Genomic DNA, 19,050 nt, shown 5'->3' with positions numbered 1-19,050 from the left:
CCAGTGGGTTTGTTCACAGTATGTACAGTCACTGGATGTGTCCTGCTCTAAGAGACGATTGGTAATTGCCTAATTTATCGGTTCTTATTTGCAGTAAAACCCCATTAAGAGATTCTGATTGTGATTATTATTACTATGTGATGAAGCTACTGGACAGTGAATTTCCCTCAGGATTAATAAAGTATCAAATATAATAAACAAAAAAAGATATTGACAGGCTATAAACAGCACTAAATACAGAGCCGTTCAGGAGCCGAAACAATCGACTCTTCCGTGGGAGCTGTGAAAAGGAGTCGATTCTTATGAAAGAGTGTAATTTCCCATCACTACTACAGAGTCCACACACTATGTCAGCTCCATGGGAGTCACCACCCACGGAAGCACCTTCCGCACACGCCTTCACAATACTTCAATTAATCAATTTTTATTATATAGCACTTAAAAAACAACGCAGTGCACTGCATGAGGATAAAACAAGATTAAAATCATAAAACAGTCAAACAGTGAAAACAATATGAACCAACATCTCAAACTGAGGCAACAGAAGGAAAAAGTGCTGTAAGAGAGGATTTAAAAAGAAGAAGTGGTGGGTTCTAAACCCAGACTGGAACATCTCAATGTTCATCTAAGAAAAACTTCAGCTGGCAGAAGACAAATTTAGCAGATTAGCCTAAAACTTCTAGATTCAAAGAGTTTACTGTCGTGTGCACTGTGTAGAAACATCTCTCCCTTTTTTTGCCGTCCACCCAAATGTCTAACAATATAAAAAATCTTAGAAATAGAATATATATTAAGAAATACATCAAAAAAGATGCATATAATACAAGATATTAAAATAGCTAGTTAAAAAATGTGCAAATGGAAAAGGAAATAATGAACTAACATGGAAACAGAAACCAAAAATTGCATTGAAAGGAAAGTTTGAAAGTAAAATGAGTGTAAGGCAGCTTTTTTAATCGGTGCTGCCAGTACAGCACGTTCAAGGTACAACTCTGTTCATTAAACTGACATTTATTATACTGAGCACATGAGCTGCTAAGGTGGAAGAAACCTCTTTGGAGCTGTTGTTGTTATTATTAGCATTATGCTGATTATTATTTTTTATCTTAAATGTTATAAACATTAATAATTCATTGTAATTTTTGTAAAACTCCAAAAGAGCACATTTAGGATTTTAAATGTTAAAATGTCTGAATGAATCATTCTTTAAAAAATGGCATTAAAATGAAACAGCGGTATAGTGGGAATTTGAATGTTGATGTTAAATGTTGAATCAATAAGTAATAAATGATTATAATTTTGAACAAGTTAAATCACTGCCAGTTATATTTACGATACTTGCAGGAAATCGATGTCGGCGCTGGAAAGTTCCTTCGGCTCCAAACAAAGATCCGATGTTTAAAAGATGCTCTCACCAGTTAAAGAAAGCTCAACTGTCTCAGCCTTTAATGTGTGTAGGTTATGGTTTGAACTACAGAAAGTGTCATCTTCTCCTTAGACGATCTTTGCAGTACCGGAGTTGGCCAGTGGAGGCGGTACCTTTGACCCGGATGCAAAACACCAGCTGGATTCAGCTAATTGTTAGTGAGCAATCCGGCTAACACTTCTAACCTTCTAATTACGTTTTTTTGTACACGGTTCCCGCTATTCGCCGGCAGAATAGGAATATCTATAGGCGGATACACCGGAAGGCGACACGATGACGTTTAATCAGGCGGAAGTTTGTCTCTGTTAGCATCCGTTAGCTTCCGTTAGCAGCATCACTGGGACTTCGTAAACAGCTAGCCGAGCTAAAGCTAACACAACAACAGTCTGCAAACAATTAACCTGCTGCGACACTGGTTTGTTTTAATTGTTTTTGGTGTCTTTTAATTATATATTTAATGATTAATATTTTTGGTTGAGCTGATAAGTGTTAGCTCAGCTCATGCTACAATGATATATTGTCACATTTGTGTCACTCTGAGGCTGATCAGCTGTAAAATCCAGATGTTTGAGAATCGCCAAGGATAAATCTGTTTCACTTATTTACTTTAAAACGTATAAATCGAGCAGTCAACTTTATTTACAACTGTTTTTGTTAAGTGTTTGTAGTAGGAAAGTAACAGACGGTTTAGTTCGGGTCTGGTCCAGGTCTAGTCCAGGTCTGGTCCAGGTTTAGTCCAGGTCTGGTCCAGGTCTAGTCCAGGTCTGGTCCAGGGGTTGATGGATGAGTCCAGAATGATGTCATTACTGTCAGCGTGGTTTCTACTCTCTATTCTAGAAGACATTTTAGTTCATCACTAACTAATCAGACATAGGAATCGGCCCGAGGACAGTAATACATTAGTGCTTTATCTTCTTCCCCAGACGTGTTGAGGCGTGATGGGGAACCAGCTGGCGGGCATCGCCCCCTCTCAGATCCTGTCGGTTGACAGCTACTTCTCAGACATCCACGACCTCGAGTACGATAAAAGTCTGGGCAGCACTCGCTTCTTCAAGGTGGCCCGAGCCAAACACCGGGAGGGGCTGGTGGTGGTGAAGGTGTTCGCCATCCAGGACCCCTCGCTGCCGCTGACCAGCTACAAGCAGGAGCTGGAGGAGCTGAAGATCCGGCTGCACTCCTGCCAGAACTGCCTGCCCTTCCAGAAGACGTCCCTGACAGAGAAGGCGGCCATCTTGTTCCGACAGTATGTCCGGGATAACCTGTACGACCGCATCAGCACGCGGCCTTTCCTCAACAACGTGGAGAAGCGCTGGCTCGCCTTCCAGATCCTCAACGCCGTCGACCAGGCGCACAAGGCCGGCGTCCGCCACGGAGACATCAAGACGGAGAACGTGATGGTGACCAGCTGGAACTGGGTGCTGCTCACAGACTTCGCCAGCTTCAAGCCCACATACCTACCGGAGGACAACCCTGCCGACTTCAACTACTTCTTCGACACGTCCAGGCGGAGGACGTGCTACATCGCCCCCGAGAGGTTTGTGGACGGGAGCATGTTCACCACCGACAGCGACCAGAACACGCCCCTGGTCGACCTGACCAACAACAACCAGAGGAGCAGAGGGGAGCTCAGACAGGCCATGGACATCTTCTCTGCAGGTCAGAGATGGCTTCACGTTGGCCGCCATCTTTGATTTTTTGTCTTGTATTTGTTGTTTTTTTGCTTGTTATTTTTAATCTTAGTTGTAGCTCATCAACGTCTTAGTCACAGAAGAAAAGGATGACTTTATGAAACTGGTTCAGAGACGTGTTCTTTAGATGCAGGGATGTTTCCTGTGAATCCAGAGCTGATGCAGACTGGTTGTGTGGTTGCAGGTTGTGTGATAGCGGAGTTGTTCACAGAGGGCGTTCCTCTCTTCGATCTGTCCCAGCTGCTGGCGTATCGTAAAGGACACTTCCAGACCGAGCACGTCCTCATGAAGATCGAGGACCGGAGCATCAGAGAGCTGGTACTGATTCAGTCCTCAGTCCATTTAATGCAGGAGACACACACTGAGGCTTTACCGAGAATACTGACATAATATAGTCGGGCTAGTTGAAAATCTAAATGACGATTTAGCCTCATGGTTAGGAGTCTATTTGTCCATGTAGGTTTAGGGGAGGTGCGGGTGGGATGTTTTGCGTGAAAACTTCTCTACAAATAAAGTCTGATTGATAGTATGATGGGTAACATCATCAGTGCTTCTACAGCCGAACATCTCCAGCCGGTGTCGTTGTTTGCGTCCTCTCAGGTGGCTCAGATGGTTCAGCGGGAGCCTGAGAAGCGTCTGACGGCCGAGGAGTATCTGAAGCAGCAGAGAGGAAAAGCTTTCCCCGACATCTTCTACACTTTCCTCCTGCCGTACATGGCTCAGTTCGCCAAGGAGACCTTCCAGTCGGCCGACGAGCGCGTCCTCGTCATCCGCAAAGACCTCGACAACATCCTGCACAACCTGCGAGGAGGTGAGAGGGATTAAGATAACCAGCTAGCCTCAGCTAACAGAGAAAACACTCAGTTTCTCAGTCATCATGTCAGAGCTTCTTCTTCTGTCTCAATATGTCATCAACAAATGTACCTGATCTAGTTTTTATCTCCTGGGTCCTTTAGAGTCTGTCCTCATGATTCTACATCAGCTATGAACCACATGGAGACTGGACTCATAGAATCTGAACCTTTAGTCTCCATCTAGTGGTCTAATGGTGCTACTACAGATAATACACACAATGCAGCCATCTAGTAGTGAGAGTTAGCTTAGCATTGATATGTAGCATGTAACCTTGGTGCCTCCTGTAATGGGCCTGGTTCTATCTTACTAGAACCTTTGGAGAACATGTGAGCTTTGTGGTGTTTCTAGAACCTCTGGGTCCAGGTCTGGTCCAGGTCTGGTCCAGGTCTAGTCCAGGTCTAGTCCAGGTCTGGTCCAGGTCTGGTCCAGGTCTAGTCCAGGGGTTGATGAATGAGTCCAGAATGATGTCATTACTATCAGGGTGGTTTCTAGTCTCTGATCTAGAAGATATTTTAGTTAATTAATCAGACATAGGAACAGACAGGTCATTGAAGACAACTGGAGGCTTCAGCTCAGTGTTGGTGTTTTTCCTCCAGGCTCCTCCTCCTCCTCCTCCTCCTCGTTGTCCCAGGAAGGAGGTGACATTGTGCTGAGCTCCAGGGAGGAGCAGGGCCTGATCGTGCTGGTGTCGGTCATCTCCTCCTGCCTGCAGACGCTGCACTCCTGTGACTCTAAGCTAGCAGCGTTGGAGCTGGTCCTCCACCTGGCCCCCCGTCTGGGCGTGGACGTCCTGCTGGACCGCATCACTCCGTACCTGCTGCACTTCTGTAACGACCCCGTGCCCCGGGTACGAGCTCAGGCCGTCCGGACTCTGGCCAAGGTCCTGGCGCTGGTGAAGGAGGTGCCGAGGAACGACGTCAACATCTACCCAGAGTACATCCTCCCCGGCATCGCCCACCTCGCCCAGGACGACGCCACCATCGTCAGGCTGGCGTACGCAGGTCAGCGTGATGCGTTTGTTGTTGTAACGCAGAATATTTCCCCACCCTGATCCTGCAGTGGATCTGTAATCACGCCCTCAGGTCGCTGGTGTTGATCATGAAATGAATGTCCTCTCTGGGACTAATGAAGTGATCTGAATCTAAACGTGAATCTGAATCTTGAACCTTCCCAGAGAACATCGCCCACCTGGCTGAGAGTGCGCTGCGTTTCCTGGAGTTGGTTCAAGAGAACAACGTGAACACGGAGCAGGAGGTCAGCGGAGAAGACGCTGAGGAAACTCTTCACCCCAACGAGAACTACGACTCAGGTGAACAAGGCTTTTTATTTAGTTCTTAATCTTTCAGTGACCATCACTAACAAACTCAACTGAATGAAAAAAGGCATAAATAAATCCAGTCAGTCCATAGTCACAGTTCATCATGTTTATGTGGTATCCACACTCAACCAGGCTGTGATGGACCAGAGGTCTGTAAGTGGTGCCCCCTTTTTAATGGGAATCATTCTAGATTAGTTTAAACTAAATAAATAATGGGGTCTTTGCTGATAGAGTAGGATGCATTTCTCTGCTGTAGGATATGACAGTGATCCTCTTCCTCTGCGCTTCATCTAGTTTATTGTCCAGTGGAGTTTCCATATAATCAGATCATGCACCACCTTCCACAAATGTTTTAATTTTCTACATTCCCGAAAAAACATTTGACCTAATCTGAGTGGGGCCAAGTACGTTCTGTACATGATTTATAAATTTGTTCAGTTAATTTACTACAGGACAATGAAGAATAAGCTTTCTGACATATATTATCCAACTGGTCAAAAACATGTCTGACAAAGAGCGGCTGCTGTAGCGGGATCATATCTGACGCTGCCTTTTCTGTGGTGCATCCGTAGAATGAGACTCACGGAGACGTCCATTCAGCTCCACCAAACATTTACTCACAATCTTCAGTTTCAACAATCCGAAGGTTTTGTGACCCCAGGGTTAGGTGTTAGGAGTTAAGGGTTAAGGGTTAGGGGTTAAGGGTTAGGAGTTAAGGGTTAGGAGTTAGGAGTTAAGGGTTAAGGGATAGGGGTTAGGAGTTAGGGGTTAGGGGTTAAGGTTAGGATTGTACAACCAAACAAAGGCTCACACTTTGACCACAAACGAACGACAACAATGCTGACGGTCCGAGACTCACACACCAGTCAGATTAATTGTCTCCTCCCCTATTTGTTCCTTCCCTCTTCCACCAGTGCAAATAGCCATAGGTGTATGAAACCAGCACAAATACAAACAGATCGAATACCGTGTGTAACTGTGAGCCCCGTGTTGTTGCGTCCAGAGCTGCAGGCGCTGCATGAGATGGTTCAGCAGAAGGTGGTGACGCTGCTCAGTGACTCTGAGAACATCGTCAAACAGTCTCTGATGGAGAACGGCATCACGCGACTCTGCGTCTTCTTCGGCCGCCAGAAAGCCAACGACGTCCTGCTGTCCCACATGATCACCTTCCTCAACGACAAGAACGACTGGCACCTGAGGGGCGCCTTCTTCGACAGCATCGTGGGTAAGAGGACGCGCGTCACATGACCCGGCTTTCAGGAAGTCGCGCGTGTTGACCGGCTCTCTGTCCTCCAGGCGTGGCGGCGTACGTGGGCTGGCAGAGCTCGTCCATCCTGAAGCCTCTGCTGCAGCAGGGCCTGAGCGACACCGAGGAGTTCGTCATCTACAAAGCGCTCAACGCTCTGACCTGCATGTGTCAGCTCGGCCTCCTGCAGAAACCGCACATCTACGAGTTCGTCAGCGACATCGGTGACTCTTCATTTACTGCATTTACTGCATATACTGAATATACTTCATTTACTGCATATACTTCATTTACTGCATATACTCCATATACTGAATATACTTCATTTACTGCATATACTTCATTTATGCATATACTTCATATACTAAATATACTGCACATAATACACATAATACATATACTTCATGTACCTCATATACTTCATTTACTTCATTTACTGCATATACTGCATATACTACATATACTGCATATACTAAATATACTTCATATACTGAATATACTTCATTTACTGCATATACTCCATATACTGAATATACTTCATTTACTGCATATACTGCATTTACTCCATATACTGAATATACTTCATTTACTGCATATACTTCATATACTTCATATACTAAATATACTGCACATAATACACATAATACATATACTTCATATACTTCATATACTTCATTTACTTCATATACTTCAAATACTGCATATACTAAATATACTTCATATACTGCATATACTGCATATACTTCATATACTGCATATACTGCATATACTGCATATACTTCATATACTCCATATACTGCATATACTTCATTTACTCCATATACTTAATTTACTTCATTTACTTCATATACTGCATATACTTCATATACTAAATATACTGCACATAATACACATAATACATATACTTCATGTACTTCATGTACCTCATATACTTCATTTACTACATATACTACATATACTAAATATACTTCATATACTGCATATACTTCACTTACTCCATTTACTTCATTTACTCCATTTACTTCATTTACTTCATATACTTCATTTACTCCATTTACTCCATTTATACCATTTACTTCATATACTTCATTTACTTCATTTACTGCATATACTCTATATACTTCATGTACTTCATATACTTCATATACTCCATTTACTTCATATGCTTCATATACTGCATATACTCTATATAATACACATAATACATATACTTCATGTACCTCATGTACCTCATATACTTCATATACTTCATGTACTTCATGTACTGTACGTCACTGTTAATGTATAGATGGTTTGTAATGTTCACTCATTGTCTTTTTCATTCATCCTAATTATTTTATTCTCTGATACTTATTGTACCTCATCTTTTCCACTCAGTCTTGTCGTTGTTGCCCTGTGGGACTTTAATTGCCCCCACGGGGACAGACAAGGTTTTTCTGTTTCCTCCTTTAAGATGCAAATTCAGGTTCACAAAACTTTATTTGTCCCCAAGGAGGAATTTAAGACACAGTTGAGCAGCATGACGTGCAAGAACACGATATTTTTAGTGACAAATAACAAAAAATAAAGTATGTAAAGTAAAAAGACAAAAGACTCCAACTAAAAAACAAAAAACTATCAGTGTTTTAACTTTATAAATTTTCCATAGAGGATGTAAACGTGACTGGACGAGTAAAGTGAATAAAGCGTAAACAGTAATTCCAGGGATTTTATATTTATATTATTTAGATATTTTTTAGATATATACTGCATCATTATTATTATTGCAAATATATTGTAATAAAAAACAGCCTAAAACTAAGGTGCAATGTAAAACTAAAGCAGAGTTTGTCCTGTGCCTCTTGCCGTAGCTCCGTTCCTGTGCCACCCCAACCTGTGGATCCGTTACGGGGCGGTGGGCTTCATCACGGTCGTCGCTCAGCACCTCAACGTGGCCGACGTCTACTGCAAACTGATGCCCCACCTCAACCCCTTCATCACGCAGCCCATCATCCAGGTCGCCCACACTTTACACAGTTTACACAGTTTATTCAACAGTTTTAAAACGACGTCATCAACCTGCGCTTATCACATTTATTACAAAATGGCAAATTGTTTTTGGCTTAATACTGTGTACGATTAGTTATCGCACATTCCTTGGAAGTAGAAACAAAAATGAACCCAACTGGTAAAAAGGTACAAGTCGAAGTCTCTCACGCGGGTGTAGGTCGGCTCAGTGCTGTAAACTAATGCTGAGTCCTCTTCCTCCTCCTCCTCCTCCTCCTCCTCCTCCTGTCTCCAGATCGATAAGGAGCTGGTTCTGCTGAGCGTCCTGAAGGAACCGGTGAGTCGCTCCATCTTCGACTACACCCTCCGCTCCAGAGACATCAGCAGCCTGTTCAGACACCTGCTGCTGCGCCAGAAGAAGAGGTCTGGATCTATCCCAGAATGCCCTGCGGCAGACGAGCCCGCCGTCGCCCAGCTGCTCAAAAAGCTCCTGTCACAGGTCAGAGATCAGTTCCTGGTCAGTGGAGAGGTTTGGGGGGGGGTCCAGGATGAGCTGGGTATAGATTCAGCCAGTAGAGGGCGCTGACGCCCAGCGATCTGGTCTCAAATAAATGGTATATATAGCGCACATGTGCAAAATAAACACTTAAATAAATAAACTTAATGACATCTGGTTTCTTTAAATAACACAAATGATTGAAGCATATTTGAAGACGGACATGGATCATTACTGGGCCTCGGACCAGATGTTTAAATACAAAGACGTTTAGTGCAGTAGGCAAAGTCACATGGGACAAAACAGGTTCAGGCTGCTTATAGATCTGGATTCAGACTGGTTATAGATCTGGGTTCAGACTGGTCATAGATCTGGATTCAGACTGGTCATAGATCTGGATTCAGACTGGTCATAGATCTGGATTCAGACTGGTTTTAGATCTGGGTTCAGACTGGTCATAGATCTGGACCCCCGAGTTGTCAACGTTAAGTCGTCCCAATAATCTGGCCCTTGAGCTCAGAACTGCTTCGATGAATCGGATCACTGGTCTGTCGGGCTCGACCGGTTTATCTGGATTCAGACTGGTTTTAGATCTGGGTTCAGACTGGTTATAGATCTGGACCCCCCCCAGAGTTCTCCATTAAGTCGTCCATTCAGTGCCCTTGAGCTCAGAACCTCTTTGATGACCCGGATCCTGGCTCGGCTCTGACCCGGTTTGTGTGCTCTGGGGTTCAGGGGATGACCGAGGCGGAGGAGGACAAGCTGCTGGCCCTCAAAGACTTCATGCTGAAATCCAACAAGGCCAAAGCCAACATGGGCGAGCAGAGCCACCTGGGGGAGGCGGCGCAGACCGGCGTCATCGACCTGGCCACGCTGGGCATCACCGGGCGCCAGGTGGACCTGGTCAAACCCAAACCTGAGGCCGAGGACAAGAGAGGTAACCACCGCAACCAGCCACTTTATTAGGAACACATCAGGCGGCCAGAGGCCGTGTTAGCACGATGCTACGATTTAAAACATGTTCACCATCTTCTCAGAGGCTGATTTTAATTGAGTCAGATCTGAGAAGTTAAACCAGGACGTCCTGCTCAGGTTCAGACGCTTTATTTAATCAGGTTTCAGTCACAACACAAGTTTTTTATCTGCCGATTAAAGTCAGAGGTTCTTTTGTAATTCAACACTTTTGTACATAATATTGTTTATTCTGTTCTATTTTTTTTATTTCTTACTGTTTTTATCTTATTATTTGTCTTTATTGTTGTTATTTTTCTGCCCCCGTGTATTCTGTGGGACAAAGAAATGATTTTAATCTCATATATTTAGATTTATTTAGATTGGATTTGTTCTTCAAACTGGTTGTTGGTCTGGTTTTAGACTGGATTTGGATCAGGTTTAGAATCAGAATCAGAATTACTTTATTGATCCCAGGGAGAAATTACTTAGACACTTGAACGTGTTTCAGATCAGATTTTAGACATGATTTGGTCTGGTTTCAGATCTGGTTTTAAACTGGTTTCAGATGTGAGTTTGCATTGGATTTGTGTTTCAAACTGGTTGTTGGTCTCATTTTAGACATGTTTCAGGTCTGGCTTTAGATGTTTCAGACCTGGATTTAGATGTTTCAGATCTGGATTTAGATGTTTCAGATCTGGTTTTAGACGTGTTTCAGATCTGGATTTAGACGTGTTTCAGATCTGGATTTAGATGTTTCAGATCTGGATTTAGATGTTTCAGATCTGGTTTTAGACGTGTTTCAGATCTGGATTTAGACGTGTTTCAGATCTGGATTTAGATGTTTCAGATCTGGATTTAGATGTTTCAGATCTGGATTTAGATGTTTCAGACCTGGATTTAGATGGTTTCTCATTATTGAGGAGTTTTTTCCAGGTTAAAGCTGAAGTCGTCTTCCAGTGAACTCCGTCCGTCTCGTCTTTACCTGCAGACGACCCGACGTTGTTTTGTTTTTCTGCTTCGTATTAGAATGTTTTCAGATTTCAGTTCATCTCTGCAGCATCTGACTCAGTCTGAATAATTCAGAGTAATAAATCTGTTTAAGGCCCCATCAAGTCTGAAATGTTCCTTTATTTGCATCAAAGCTCAAATCCTGACGACAGCTTCATCGTAAAAAACAGATTATTACTTTGTTGTTTTTTAGTTTCTTGTTCCTAAACTTAAACCAGATGTGACAGATGTTGTGTTGAGCCTGTGTCTCTGGTCTTTGAGTCCTGGTCTCAGATAATCTCTAGTTTCATGGGACTTTCCATGTCCAACATGTTTGTGTCATTGTTCCTTTATTTTTGTGGTGACTTTTTTTGTAAATCAGTTTTCATGCATACGTTTTTTTTTCCTCCAGATTGAGTTTGAATGTTTGAATGTTTACTGCAGAGTGAATCCAGCTGCTGATTAATAATAAAACATTAACACATCTGTAAAACATGAGTTCAGTCAGAAACGAAGAGAAGTTCGTCAAAGTAGAATAAACATAGAAGAATAAATACAATAAAGTGTGAGAAAACACCTCATGGTGGTAGTGAGACATGATGACTTCAGTATTCATGAAACTGGTTGGACTGGTTTTTCATCTGGATTAAGACCTGATCTGGACTTGGTTTTAGGCTGTATTGAGATCTGATTTTAAACTGGTTTCAGATCTGGTTTTAGATTGTATTTGCACCTGGTTTGGGATTTAGTTTGGTCTGGTTTGGTATTTGGTTTTAGTGTTATTTTGGGTTATAAACTGGTTCTGTTGTAGTTTTACACTGCATTTAGATCTGGTTTTAGACTGGGTTTAGACTTGGTTATAAGCTGATTTGGTCCTAATTTTAAACTGGATTGGGACTTGGTTTTAGACTGCATTTAGATCTGGTTTTGCATATGATTTTAGATTTGGTTTGGGTTTGGTTTTAAACTGGTTTCAGATCTGGTTTTAGACTCGGTGTTCACCTGGTTTGGGATTTAGTTTGATCTAGTTTTGGATTGGTTTTACGCTTATTTTGGACTTGGCTATAAGCTGGTTTGCCTCTAGTTCTAAAGTGGATTGGAACTTGATTGAAAACTTTATTTGGAACTGATTTTAGACTTGGATAAACTGGTGTCAGATTTGGATCTGCACCTGGTTTTGGATTTGGTTTTAGACTTATTCTCGACTAGGTTATAAACTGGTTTGGACTTGGTTTTACACTGGTTTAGTCAGGTCCAGCTCATATTGTTTTAGACTGTGATCTGAATCACTGAGGTTCGTTCCCATCAGGTCTGATTTGGTTTCATTGCGTTCCAGCTGGTCCTGGTGAACACATTGGTTTTGTGTTAAAGGCGGTGAAAGCGTTTGAAGTTTAACTCAGATCAGCTCTAACCCTCCAGGACCCGCACGTTTTTCTGAAAGAGAAAGAGCTTCAGGAATCTCCAACATCAGTCACCCTGAGCCCTCAAAAACCTGCCGGGCCTTTCCCCTCATCAGAATCAAAGAGTTTTAGTTGGAAACGAGTGACCTCTGTTCGACTGTATCTGAAATTAAAAACTAATTCTAACCAGCTGTGGAAGTTCCTGCATCTGTTGACGGTGTGTTTGTGTCTCTCTGGTAGCGAGGAAGCACACGAAGCAGGACTCGACCATGAACGAGGAGTGGAAGAGCATGTTTGGATCCCAGGAGCCGTCGTCCTTTCAGGTCACCACGGTAACGCCTCCAAAGATTAGACTCCAGAGTCAGAGGTTCCCATTAAATCAGTTTATTTAGAGTCCAGTTCAGCCTGTTTCCGTTAACTCTCTCACTTCTTTAAATGTTTGCTAATACAGTATTAATGGTATTATAGCTTCCCAGCATCACCTGTAGGTGTTGCCAAAGATCAACAGCTGTAGATAAGCAGCTGATGTTGCATGGCAGACGCAGCATCCTGAGACAGGACTAAGTCCTAACTCCCCGGTCTGTCCTCAGGCGGCTGACGGGCCGGCCAATCAGATCCGGAGGAGCACGGCGGCCCCGTCGGTCCCGGTGCTGCAGACGGTGGCGAGCGGTCCGTCCTACCAGCGACGCATCAACACCTGCAAGGCCGAGCTGCAGCAGCTGGTTCAGCAGAAGAGGGAACAGTGCAGCGCCGAGCGCATGGCCAAGCAGATGATGGAGAGCGCCGAGTGGGAGAGTCGCCCTCCTCCCCCAGGTAGGACCAGAGCAGGGTTAAATACCAGCGTATTCTGCACCGCAGGTCTCAAATTACAGTCAGGTCTTAAATCCATTTAATAACAAAACACAACACAACAGTACAGTCACGCTACAACAGACACAATCACATCGCGCACAGATAAGGCTCTAAACCAACGACCAACCACCTCCACATCATTTTAAGTCGAGTTTAAACCCTGACGTCCATTGATCCCTCTGGCCCCGTCTGCTATGATTCTGTTCATTAGTTATTCTGAAAGTCATTTAATTTGACTTAATTTTGCTCTTAACTTGTTCAAACCTGCAGAAACTCTGTTTTTAATTTTATTTTTAACACAGAACTAAACTACATCCAAACTGAATTTACATCGTCTGACATTGTTAAATGAAGTAATTAAGATAAGATAATATTTTATTGATCCCCACTGGGGAGATTCAGACAGTAAGAAGAAAGACGGAGGCTATGTGGGGACTAACCAAAGTGTCTTCTGAAAACAAAAAACACACCCAAGAAAAGCAGAAAGAAGGAAAGAGCGTCGATTAAAAACCTTCAGTCAGTACAGACAAAATACAGAAAGTTCTTCTTCCATCTGCTAAGGCCAAACTGTTCCGAAAACCATTAAGAATGAAATGACTGAAATGAAACCTATTTTTATCTGCTCCCTGCCTGTTCTCAGACCTGTAGACATGGGGAAGGGGGATCCATGTCCTTTCAGAGGAACCAGAGAATGTTTAGTTGATATCTTAGAGAACCATGAATCCTCCAGCTGTCCTCTGGTGTTTCAGGGTGGCATCCTAAAGGTCTGCTGGTCGCACACCTCCACGAACACAAAGCTGCCGTCAACCGCATCAGAGTCTCAGACGAACACTCCATCTTCGCCACCGCGTCCAACGACGGCACCGTCAAGGTCTGGGACAGTCAGAAGATGGAGGGCAAGACCACGACCACCAGGTCAGTTTCTGATTAACGAAGAAAACTAAGAGAAACAGAGAGTAGAGCTGAACTCATTAAAGCTTTAATTAACCATCATCCTGATTCATGTGATTAATGAAGCATCTGCAGCAGAACGACTGTGAACGTGTCTCAGTTTGTACAAGTAGCGTTAGCGTTAGCACCAGCTGATCCGGTAGTGACAGGCAGCAGAACCAACCCATAAAGATGGAAGACGCTAAACAGCACGTTGGTCCTCTCCATGGGACATTTGAGGACAAAGACACCAAGAGGGACCAGTGGAGACACATAAAGTATCATCACACTCTGCAGGAAGGAGTTTTCTTTCCAGCTTCAAACAGCACATGAACCAAGCCAAGCATACGTTAGCCGGGGATTCTGCTAGCACTTGGGCTAACGCGGCTAACAGCTGGAGACAAACCAAGACAAACCAAGACAAAGACAAGCTGCCAATGCTGCTGCTAATATGTGTCCACTCCTGCAGCCACTGTTCACTGGGAGACACTGTTCTCAGCTGCAGCAGCATTGGAATAAGAAGCGAATAATGGAGATTAAAAATGAATGATAATTAATTGTAATCAATGGAAATGAATCCACAGGAACTGAGATTAATCTGATTAAAGCTTTGAATGGTTTGACAGCTCTAATACAGATGAATGAACTGTGTGTTGGTGGCTGCAGGTCGGTGTTGACCTACTCTCGTATCGGAGGCCACGTCAAGACTCTGACCTTCTGTCAAGGTTCCCATTATCTGGCCGTGGCCTCAGATAACGGTTCCATCCAGCTGCTGGCAGTCGAAGCCAATAAACCTCCGAAATCCCCCAAAGTTCAGCCGTTCCAGACCAGGTACCCGCTACTTATTAAACACGACACACTTCTGTAGTTCTCTTTAATAATTATAACGTGTGGAGTTAATGAGCTGTTTAGTCTTTACCTATAAAACGTTTATTTTTCTTATTTTCTTAAACTAATTTGACTGAACCACTGATCATTGATGAGCTGATGGTGTTTGATCCAGTCTGTCTCTGGTCTGTCCTCAGGTCTCTGGACCTGCAGGAGGACGGCTGTGCGGTCGACATCCACCACTTTAACTCGGGAGCCCAGTCTGTGCTGGCGTACGCCACCGTCAACGGCTCGCTGGTCGGCTGGGACCTCCGCTCCAACTCCAACGCCTGGACGCTTCGCCACGACCTCCGGCTGGGACTCATCACCTCCTTCACCGTGGACATGCACCAGTGCTGGCTCTGCCTCGGTCTGTCACTGCACAAACACAACCCCGGAGGCTTCTAGAAGCATGTTTACCACAGAGGCACACGCATCAGTGTACATATATAAAAAAGGATAAACCCTGTGTTGCACCGGCCCAGAAGATAATCGATGGAGCTCAGACCCTCTAAAGGTTTCTCTTCGTTCTCTGCAGGAACGAGCAGCGGCACCATGGCCTGCTGGGACATGCGGTTCCAGCTCCCCATCTCAAACCACTCCCACCCGGCCCGAGCACGAATCAGACGGCTGCTGATGCATCCTCTCTACCAGTCGTCTGTCATCGCAGGTCTGAGCTCTGTCTCTGGTCAGGACTCATTTAATGTGACCATCAGCTCATCACATGTCTCTGTGTCTCTGTGTCTCTGTCTCTCTGTGTCTCTGTGTCTCTGTGTCTCTGTCTCTCTGTCTCTCTGTGTCTCTGTCTCTCTGTGTCTCTGTCTCTCTGTGTCTCTGTGTCTCAGCCGTCCAGGGGAATAATGAAGTGTCCATGTGGGACATGGAGACCGGAGATCGTAAGTTCACCTTGTGGGCGAGCTCCGCCCCTCCGCTGTCTGAGATGCAGGTAGGCGTGTCCTTGGTTGGTTCTAAGAGGGATGCACCGATACCGATACCTGAGGTTTAGTATCGGCCGATACCGATACAGGAAAACAAACTACGTCTTGATGTGTGGAAAAGACTGGAAGCATCCGGCTTGACTCAGACATTTCTTTCCTGTTTCTTTGAGCAGACAGAAATGTTCTGAAGGACCAGTTCATCTTAAATAAACCTGCAGCTTCACTACGTCGGTCAAACGTGTGGAAATCTAATAAAACCTGTTCACTATGAGGTGGAAACTCGTTCCTTCTCTCGCTCCATTTTGAAAACAGTGTGATCAGTGTAGAACTAGACTGAATAGATCTGCTCCGTGGATCAGACTCATTGTCACCGATACCCAAGCTACAATTTTCTTCAATATCAGCACCGATATCGGACCGGTGCATCCCTAGTTATAATCAGAAATCACTGCGGTGTGTTTTTTAGTGTTAGTGACGTGTCTTTGTGTGTTTGTGTGTTTGCAGCCGTCTCCTCACAGCGTTCATGGGATCTACTGCAGTCCTGCTGATGGGAACCCTCTGCTGCTGACGGCTGGATCCGACATGAGAATCAGGTCTGAACATGAATCCAGATCAACAGCGTTCTCATCTGACATTAAAACTGATTCAGCTTCATTTACCTTCCCCTCAAATTTAAGAGTAGATCTTAGTGGCTTGGATGGAGCAGGAATCCAGCCCCTGAGCCACTTTACTCTGGTTAACACCACATGGATGAAGAGCAACAATCAGACATTTAGATAGTCTAGTCTAGACTAGTAGATCTGCTATTTATTGAACAGATTTTCTTTTAGTTGTTAGGATTCTCTCTCTTTAGGAAGCATCCTCCAAACATCCTGAAAGATGAAACTTTGTCAGTGTTTCATCTCTCCACCCTGAGCCAGACTCACCTTCTGGAAACTAAACCACAGCGTGATGACGTGTGCGTGTTGTGTTCAGGTTCTGGGACCTGGCGTATCCAGAGAGATCGTACATCGTGGCCGGAGGCGCCAACGATTCGCTGCACTGTCCGTCCGTCCTCTACAGCCGCAAGATCATCGAAGGGACGGAAGTCGTTCAGGTAAACACGCACCTGGAGGCCTGATTAACCCGTTACCTTTAACCGTGTCACACACTCACTCTGAGAGTTCAGAGAGAAGCTCATTCTTATTTGAGGAAATCCAACTATCAGGATACAGCCGAGCTCTGTCCACCCATCCATCCACCCTGACCTCCCTTTAACCCTCACAAGAACAGTTTAAGACGCTTCTCACCGAGTCTCTGTTTCTACTTCAGTAGAAACTTCAGCCTATAGATCAGTTTTAACTCGTGTTTCTAGACCAAGTAAAACTAGACTGGTTCTAAATAACTGAGACTTTTTCCTGAATGTTGTCGTCATGTTTGGTTCACGGAGGAAAACGCTAGCAAGAGGAGAGAGCTAGCAAGAGGAGAGAGCTAGCAAGAGGAGAGAGCTAGCAGGAGGAGAGAGCTAGCAGGAGCAGAGAGCTAGCAGGAGGAGAGAGCTAGCAGGAGGAGAGAGCTAGCAGGAGGAGAGAGCTAGCAGGAGCAGAGAGCTAGCAGGAGGAGAGAGCTAGCAGGAGGAGAGAGCTAGCCAGAGGAGAGAGCTAGCAGGAGCAGAGAGCTAGCAGGAGGAGAGAGCTAGCAGGAGGAGAGAGCTAGCAGGAGCAGAGAGCTAGCAGGAGCAGAGAGCTAGCAGGAGCAGAGAGCTAGCAGGAGGAGAGAGCTAGCAGGAGGAGAGAGCTAGCAGGAGGAGAGAGCTAGCAGGAGGAGAGAGCTAGCCAGCTACACATGATAGAAAGAAACAACATGACAGCCTCTTTCCTATTGGTGGAAACATCCATCAACCAATCAGGACATGATGTGTCAGTTGTTGTTTGATGCATTTTAATGGAAATAGTTGTAAATAACTAAATGTGTTGATCAGCTTTAGAAATGTCCAGGTTAGATTTACATTCTAAGTTCTAGAAATGGTTGGTTCAACGTGTTTGTGGTTTTCTAACTGGTTCCTCCTGGATCTGATGGTTCTAGTCTGGTTTTAGCTCCAACGTGTTCACACAGTTTGTAAAGTTGAGCTGAAAGAATGAAACCGAACCAGGACCAAGGTGAAACAGAGTCAGACTCTGGACTCAGAGGGTGAAAAGAAGCTAAAAGCCTAAAAGTGTAAAATAAAATGTCCACACAACTTGTTAACTTCTGTCCTCTCTTCTTCTTCTTCTTGTCTGAACTTTAACCAGGAGATCCACAGTAAACAGAAGAGTGGCGTGGTGGAGGACTCCCCTCGCCGTGGGCCCGAGTCCCTCCCCGTGGGTCACCACGACATCATCACCGACATCGCCACCTTCCAGACGACACAGGGCTTCATCGTCACCTCGTCCAGAGACGGCATCGTCAAGGTGTGGAAGTGAAGACGCGAGACGCCATCATCAGCATCAGTTACTGTTGTAATAATGTGGTAAATTAACCGTGTTCTGTTCCCGTGTCCATTTCATCTGAGTCGCCTTAAACCAGTGCAGTTTACTGTGAAACACCATGGATGTCGTTACCGTGGAAACTGCTTTACGTTGTACATAGACTGTTGTAAAACTCGATTCAAGAACGATTAACGTTGTGAAATCTTTCTCACGCCCCCTGAACCGTAAAATAATAAAAGCTGAAGCACGAACGTCACATTTCTACGTTTCATTCAGTAAAACCACCTCAAACAAACATTAGCATTAGCATGATAGCGATGACGCCAACCATGGGGGAGGAAACTACTTTAATTAGTCCATAAATCCTAAAGCAGAGGTTTTATAAAAGTATTTTTCAGGCTGTGAAGGGACAGAGGACACAGACCGAAGACTTTTTTGACCTTTAACGGCTCAGACCGAGCGTTGAGACGCAGAACTTTATGAGGAGAAATTTGTAGAAAACATCAGGATTATAGGGTTAGTACCCAGACTAGGGGTTAGTACCCAGACTAAGGGTCAGTACCCAGACTAAGGGTTAATATCCAGACTAAGGGTTAGTACCCAGACTAAGGGTTAATATCCAGACTAAGGGTTAATATCCAGACTAAGGGTTTGTACCCA

At 44.4% G+C, this 19,050-nt stretch overlaps 1 protein-coding gene across 5 annotated transcripts; it reads left to right on the top strand.

Moving 5' to 3' along the window:
• Positions 1-1,464: 1,464 nt before the first annotated feature.
• On the top strand, positions 1,465-18,646 carry pik3r4 (phosphoinositide-3-kinase, regulatory subunit 4). 5 transcript variants are annotated; one of them, XM_047599965.1, is made up of 21 exons: positions 1,465-1,580; positions 2,350-3,082; positions 3,299-3,432; positions 3,715-3,925; positions 4,566-4,970; positions 5,144-5,278; positions 6,291-6,512; positions 6,584-6,757; positions 8,384-8,529; positions 8,815-9,018; positions 9,751-9,952; positions 12,597-12,688; positions 12,947-13,169; positions 13,958-14,123; positions 14,805-14,969; positions 15,164-15,375; positions 15,544-15,675; positions 15,851-15,951; positions 16,448-16,536; positions 16,919-17,039; positions 18,214-18,646. In XM_047599965.1, exons 2-21 carry the CDS (start codon positions 2,365-2,367, stop codon positions 18,382-18,384), a joined length of 4,023 nt encoding a protein of 1,340 aa, XP_047455921.1. In that variant the 5' UTR covers positions 1,465-1,580; positions 2,350-2,364; the 3' UTR covers positions 18,385-18,646. The 5 variants fall into 5 exon arrangements, with proteins under 5 accessions (XP_047455921.1, XP_047455924.1, XP_047455923.1 ...); XM_047599967.1 differs by having other exon boundaries at positions 1,540-1,841; positions 12,597-12,679; XM_047599964.1 differs by having other exon boundaries at positions 1,540-1,841.
• Positions 18,647-19,050: the final 404 nt, after the last annotated feature.

Source organism: Mugil cephalus, chromosome 11 (assembly GCF_022458985.1).
Source record: "Mugil cephalus isolate CIBA_MC_2020 chromosome 11, CIBA_Mcephalus_1.1, whole genome shotgun sequence".
Lineage (NCBI taxonomy): Eukaryota > Metazoa > Chordata > Actinopteri > Mugiliformes > Mugilidae > Mugil > Mugil cephalus.
The sequence above is the reverse complement of the archived record's forward strand: the minus strand, read 5'-3'. Positions and strand labels throughout refer to the sequence as shown.